This window comes from Myotis davidii, unplaced genomic scaffold (genome assembly GCF_000327345.1).
Source record: "Myotis davidii unplaced genomic scaffold, ASM32734v1 scaffold654, whole genome shotgun sequence".
In the NCBI taxonomy this organism is placed as follows: Eukaryota; Metazoa; Chordata; class Mammalia; order Chiroptera; family Vespertilionidae; genus Myotis; species Myotis davidii.
In genome coordinates, this window is record NW_006285795.1 from 935,670 (window position 1) to 942,940 (window position 7,271).

The following is a 7,271-nucleotide window of genomic DNA, read 5'->3' on the forward strand; positions in this document are numbered from 1 at the left end:
TTCTACCTAATAACTCTCACCACAAATATTTAGGAGTTAAGGGATGAAACATCAGGAAAATAGTTTAGTCTAAAAGGAAAAATAACACTAGTTTAATATTTTATGATGAATAACTGTACTTTCATCATAAATGGTATCAAAAGGTATAACTACTTGCTTTTCTCTACCATGTTTCTATATTCAAACTATCTAAGCAAAAGATGCGTATGATTCTTCAAAGAATACTATTAACTTTGGAAATACTACCTAATAATTATAAAACTAGACAGGGAAAACTATTTTGTGTTGTAGGTAAGATAATTAAAATCTCTTAATTTATCTACTTTACAAATCATTTTTTCTAGAAGTAATATGGCACTCCAAGTTGCTTTCTTAGATCCCGAAAGCCATAAAAAAATAACTAAGAAAAAATTTCATTCAGCAATACTCACAGACTAAGGCAGACGTGGGCAAACTACGGCCCGTGGGTCAGATCCGGCCCGTTTGAAATGAATAAAACTATTGAAAAAAAAAGACCGTACCCTTTTATGTAATGATGTTTACTTTGAATTTATATTAGTTCACACAAACACTCCATCCATGCTTTTGTTCCGGCCCTCTGGTCCAGTTTAAGAACCCATTGTGCCCACCCCTGGACTAAGGCAATGTCATTTGAGCATAAAATGGAAGTTAAAAGTTTATAATTTCATATTTTCAAGCTTTTAAATTCAACTTACATTAGTGTAACTTCCTAAGTAAGAGTTCTGTTTACCCAAATGCTTATCCTGTGGCAGGAGAGGTTTGAATTGGCATTCTTTTACTGGCTAGTGTTGCTCAGTGGTTGAGCATTGACCTATGAACCAGGAGGTCACAGTTCAATTCCAGATCAGGGCAAATACCCAGGCCTCCGTCTTGATCCCCAGTAGAAGGTGTGCAGGAGGCATCCATGTCTCCGGCTTGATCCCCAGTAGAAGGTGTGCAGGAGGCATCCTATCATTGGTTCTCTCTCATCACTGATGTTTCTATCTCTCTCTCTCCCTCTCTCTTACCCTCTGAAATCAATAAAAATATAGTTTTTAAAAAAGAGATAACCAAAAAATTATGTAACAGACCTAATAATTCAAACATACAAACCCCCCCAGATCCGTTCAGTGCTTTTCTCTTGCTAGCGGTCTCCTAAAAATGTACATTGGACATAACATCTCGAATGATTAGCTTACAGTTGCTCACGTCTCCAGGCCCATGGTTTCCACATAGGCGGCTTCACGGTTTTTAAAAGGTGACTCCAAGAGCTCAGCTTGAATTGTGTGCTCTGGTCCAAACACACGGAGGGGCTCACCGGAAGTTGCAGTTCTAAAAAGATTCAAAAGAGCCAGTCATTCTATTGCTCCCTTTCAGAATGGCTTCCATCAGAGAGTCTGTGTTAAACTACCTTTCTTATGTAGAACGTTCTCCTTCCACAGACTAGGAAGACAAGTGCAATGACTGGTTTCAAATTTTCTTGCGCAGAAGGGGAGGTAGGTATGCTGTCTCCCGCTGTCCTGAACCAAGTAGCCCTACCTGCCACCCGGATGAGAGAGGCTGTGTGGGAAGGTACCCGAGGGAACTGACTTTGTTTGCAATGAGAATATGACATAGACAACTTGAGGTGATTCCCTGACAATACCATCCTTCGTGTCTAGAGTTTGTCATGCTTCATGACCTGACAACAGTGCTTTATTATTTTGTAAAGTATTATTTACTGGGGTTTTTTGCATTATATAAAAGTAAAGACCAATAGCAGTAACTTACTTCAAAATACTCATATCGGTATTTTTTAAAAAATAGATGTATATAATTTTTAAAAATCAAATTGTACAGAAAGCTATCAAATGGAAGGGAAAAGCATCCAGAAATCCACCCCAGCCAGAACCTCCCTCTTTTAAGCCACAGCCAAAGCTTACCGTCCAGATAAGCAGAAAATCGGTAAGATGCGCATGATTCTTCAATATGTACATTGACATAAATATCAATGTATCGACACAAATCTATGTATGTAGACGCAGATGGTCCCTGACTTACGATTTTTCACCTTTACTATGGTACAACGACAATATGTATTCAGTAGAAATCATACCTCAAATTCTGAATGTTGATGTTTTCCTGGGTTAGAGATATGTGGTACATACAATACTTTCTCATGATGCTGGACAGTGGCAGCGACCTGCAGCTCTGAGTCAGCCCCACCATCACTATACTCTAAACAACCGATACTCTACGTTGGATTCATTGTTAGATGGTTTTGCCCAGCTATAGGCTAATGTAAGTGTTCTGAGCACATTAAAGTAGGCTAGGCTAAGCTATGACGTTCAGTAGATTAGATGTCTTAAATGCATATTCAACTTATGATGGGCTTATGGTGAACTAACCCCATCTGAAGTCGAGGCACATCTGTATTTCTGCTTTTTAGGTTATCCAAAAGAGACATTACAATGGTCTCTCTGGCTTATTTACCTACTAATCCATCCCGGAGTCCTTTCCGTATCAGCATACACAGAATCACCTTATACTTCTTATTAATTTAAAGTGTTGCATTAAATGAATATACACTTAATTTAACCATCCCCTTTTTTGTTGTATATTTAGATTATTGTTGTAACATTCTTCCTTTACTATTTCAACAATACTGCAATGAATGCTGTTACACCTCTGTTTTGGTGTACTTTTACAAGTTTACCTAAGGGCAATTCTAATCTGCATGCATAATCGCCAGGTCAATAGGTAAATGCGATAGACATTTCTAAATTGGCTTCCAAAAAGGTTGCCCCAATTCCCACTATCTTCAACAGCACATGAGAGTTGTTACCTTACTGCTGGGTCACAGGGCTTTATTTTTAAATTATGCCGTTTATCTAGCTCTCAAAACGGAACAAAGCCTTTAAATTATTTCCCCCCTGTGCATGTTTCATCAATACTAACATAATCTAATTTAAAACACTTCACACTCTTAAGTAAAAGTGAGCAGAAGTCAAGCTGTTCAATGTATTCTCACATCTCATTACTTAGTACAGTGTGATCTTTCTCAAAGCTGATAGCCTATTTAGAAGGCTGTCCTATTAATGACGTTCTAACACATCTTAATAAAAGAAATACCCAACTTGCTTGTTTCTGGAGGTGACAAATGAAGAGTCATTAAGTGTGTTTCCTTCTTAGGAATCAGACTTAAAAAGAGTTGAAGTGTTTATATAATCCTTTAGAGTTTTAGTAAGAAAGTGTGTGTGTGTGTGTGTGTGTGTGTGTGTCACTAGACTTAATTTATTAGATTAAATTTGCAGGGAGAAGATACATGGTCTTTTCCCCCCCCAATAAATAGTCATTGTTTTAAGAATTTATTACTAGGAAAAATTTTGTCTCTCCCAAAACACTAATTTATTGGTATAATAAGAGAACAGTGTAACTTACTCTGATTTCCCTTTACATTTGCTGCCAAGAAGCAAAGCACTGATCTTAAAGACATATTAAGTCTTTCATTGAGGTAGTAGCTCAATAATTTTGAGGAAATAGTAAGCAAATATGTCAAAACAGTAAAGAATTTTATGTCCCTTTTTTTTAGTTCAACTAGAAGACCCTATGCCATATAATTAAAGAAATCCTATATAAGAATTGCAAAGAATATTTCAGATTTCCACAGCAGCAACACAGCCATTAAAACTGTGGTTGAACAATGAAACTGAATCTTGATTAAAGTAATTTTTACCCTTTGTGTGATTGCCATTATATTATTCCAGGTTGGGAAGTTACTTTTAATGATTCTAAACAAACAAACAAATAAAAATCTGTAATTACATGTCACCTTACATCTAAAAGCATTCCCATTTCCCTTGATTACAGACAAAAATTAAAAAGACACTTTATTAAGACCTTTAAAAAGCTGCAACTGCACTTTATGGAGCTTTTATAAATAGTTATGGAAACTTTAAATACCCTAGGTTCTTATTTCACTGCGACAAAGGTTTGCCAGCAGTCATCATTCCCTTATATCTCTCACTTGGCACATCTATCAAGGGCTCTCTCCAGAGACCAGTCCAATCCACTTGTCTGAATACCCCCTTCCCCCTTGGACATATACAAAGAGCCTACAATCTATAAACAATGCCAAAGCTAGCTTTTGTTTTTGGAAAGAATTGGGGAGATGAGTTTTTCTTTTTTTCCCCTTTTGCATGTTTATGGAATAACAGTGATAATACCAGTTTATTTGAAGATTAATGTTTTCAAAACAGCTTGTACCTGAAATTGTAGCATATCCTGTATTAAAATATGACATTTCCACTGAAAACACATCTTAGCTTCTGACTTTTGTTCTTTATTGATTAAAGTATTACATATGTGTCTTTATCCCCCCATTGCCCCCTCAACACTTCCCCCACTCATGCCCTCATCCCCTGGTGTCTGTGTCCGTTGGTTAGGCTTATATACATGCATACAAGTCCTTTGGTTGATCTCCCACCCTTACCCCCACCCTCCACTACCTTCCCTCTGAGGTTTGACGGTCTGATGGATGTTTCTCTGTCTCTGGATCTATTTTTGTTCATCAGTTTATGTTGTTCATTATATTCCACAAATGAGTGAGATCATGTGATATTTATCTTTCTCTGACTGGCTTATTTCACTTAGCATAATGCTCTCCAGTTTCATCCATGCTGTTGCAAATGGTAAGAATTCCATGAGTTTCTGTGATACAAACAGTCTTCAAATGGCTTTCTAATTCATTAACACATGTTTATTAAAATTTTTCAGAAAGTAATTAAATATGGGCCTAGCATGTCTTTAGAATTTTCCGATCCCATAATATGTGTACTGAATGGATAGCAAATACAGATGTGAAATATTATATAAACTTTTATTTATTGACTACTCAGCTTATTTTAAAGAGCTCTGAAGCCTATAACTTTACCATTTACCCAGAATAAAAATAAACAATAGGTTAGGGACATCTGAAGACTGCTTTTATTGTGCCTTCTTATGTCTGTATGGCCAGGCACTGAGGGCCTACTGACTATGGTGACATTTTATGAAAAGACAGATTAAACCAGAACCACACAACAGAGTTTTCAGTTTGATTCTTAACAACCAGTGCTTAATGGGCATGCGACCTTGTCAAGGAGTCTTCTAGACTCAAGCGTGTAATTTGCAATAATTTTCTAAATGCTCCACATCACTAAACACAATGCTTATATAAAACAAGTACTCAGCAAGTGCTTATTCTAGCAATGAGCTAGTTTTGAGGGGAAGGCCAAAGTGCAGCTAAAACAAAATGGTATTCACATGTATTAAAATATTTATTTGGTTATTTATTTTTCCTTCCTATGTGACATATAATTATGTATGTCACAGACAAAGACTAAACACTGCAAAAGATTAGCTGCCAAATTTATATTGTATTTGATTTACTATTTTGTCCCAAAGCTAATAATTAATAGATAAGAAATAGTAAAAATATAATTATATTTCATAAATATTTGAATATTGTCTTGAATTTAGTATTAGGAAGCTAAACTTAGCCAGTATTTTCTTATTTTAAAACTTTCAGAGGGAGAGAAGGAGAAAATGGTGGCCAAATAGGCAGACTTGTCATGTACATCATACTCAATGGGCAAAAACTAAAACCATTTCCCCAAGAACAGGAACAGGACAGCGATGTCTGCTTTCACCACTCTTATTCAGCACAGTACTGGAAGTGCCAGCCATAGTGATCAGACAAGAAGAAGAAATAAAAGGCATCCAAATTGGAAAGGAGGAAGTAAAACTGTCATTATTCGCAAATGACATGATATTGTACATAGGAAACACTAACGTGTCCATCAAAAAACTATTAGATTTAATAAATGAGTTTGGCAATGCAGCAGGATACAAAATTAACACACGGAAATCTATGGCATTTTTATACACCAATGATGAACTCTCAGAAAGAGAAACAAATGAAAAAAAAAAACAATCCCATTTACCATTGCAACCAAGAAATTAAGATACTTAGCAATAAACTGAAACACTAAAGTGTCCATCAAAAAACCATTAGATTTAATAAATGAGTTTGGCAATGCAGCAGGATACAAAATTAACACACGGAAATCTATGGCATTTTTATACACCAATGATGAACTCTCAGAAAGAGAAACAAATGAAAAAAAAAAACAATCCCATTTACCATTGCAACCAAGAAATTAAGATACTTAGCAATAAACTTAATCAAGGAGGCAAAAGATCTGTACTTGGAGAACTATAGGACATTGAAAAAAGAGATAAAGGAAGACATAAACAAGTGGAAGCATATACTGTGCTCATGGATTGGTAGCATCAACATCATTAAAATGTCCATACTACCCAAAGCAATCTACAGCTTCAATGCAATCCCTATTAAAATACCAACGGCATATTTCACAAATCTAAAACACTCCAAAAATGTATATAAAACCAAAAAAGACCCCGAATAGCCACAGTATTCTTGAGAAAGAAGAACAAAGTTGGAGGAATCACAATACCAGATATCAACTTAGACTACAAAGCCACTGTAATAAAAACATCCTGGTACTGGCACAAGAACAGGCATAGGTAAATGGAACAGAGACCCCAAGGATCAACCCATGCTATTATGCTCAACTAATATTTGACAAAGGAGACAAGAGCATACAATGGAGTAAAAACAGTCTCTTCATAATTGGTGTTGGGAAAATTGAACTGGTACATGCAAAAAAATATGAAACTAGACCACCAACTGAAGCCATACACAACAATAAACTCAAAGTGGATAAAAGACTTAAATGTAAGTCTTAAATGTGAAACCATAAAAATCTTAGAAGAAACCATAGGCAGCAAAATTTCAGACATCTCTCGTAGCAATATGTTTGCCAATACATGTCCTAGGGCAATGGAAACTAAGTAGAAAATAAACACGTGGGACTACATCAAAATAAACCATCAACAAAATGAAAAGAGAGCCCACTGCATCAGAGAACATTTTTCCAATGATACATTTGATAAGGAGATAATTTCCAAAATATATAAGGAACTCATACAACTTAACAAAAGGAAGACAATCCAATTTAAAAATGGGCAAAAGACCTAAATAAACACTACTCCAAAGTGGACATAGAGAAGGCCAAGAGACATAGGAAAAACTCAAAGTCACTAATCTTGCCAGAATTGGTTTGGCTCAGTGGATAGAGCGTTGGCCTGGGGCCTGAAGGGGCCCAGGTTCGATTCCGGTCAAGGGCATATACCTTGGTTGCGGGCACATCCTCAGTAGGAAGTGTGCA

General features: G+C 36.2%; 1 protein-coding gene across 1 annotated transcript in view; it reads right to left on the reverse strand.

Annotated features, from left to right (window-relative positions):
- The window catches only part of CPED1 (cadherin like and PC-esterase domain containing 1), a 281,356-nt gene that overhangs the window by 172,248 nt on the left and 101,837 nt on the right, over positions 1-7,271 (reverse strand). The window contains exon 5 of the mRNA XM_006756835.2: positions 1,200-1,332. Coding sequence (XP_006756898.1) covers positions 1,200-1,332 — 133 coding nt within the window. The remainder of the gene's footprint in view (positions 1-1,199; positions 1,333-7,271) is intronic.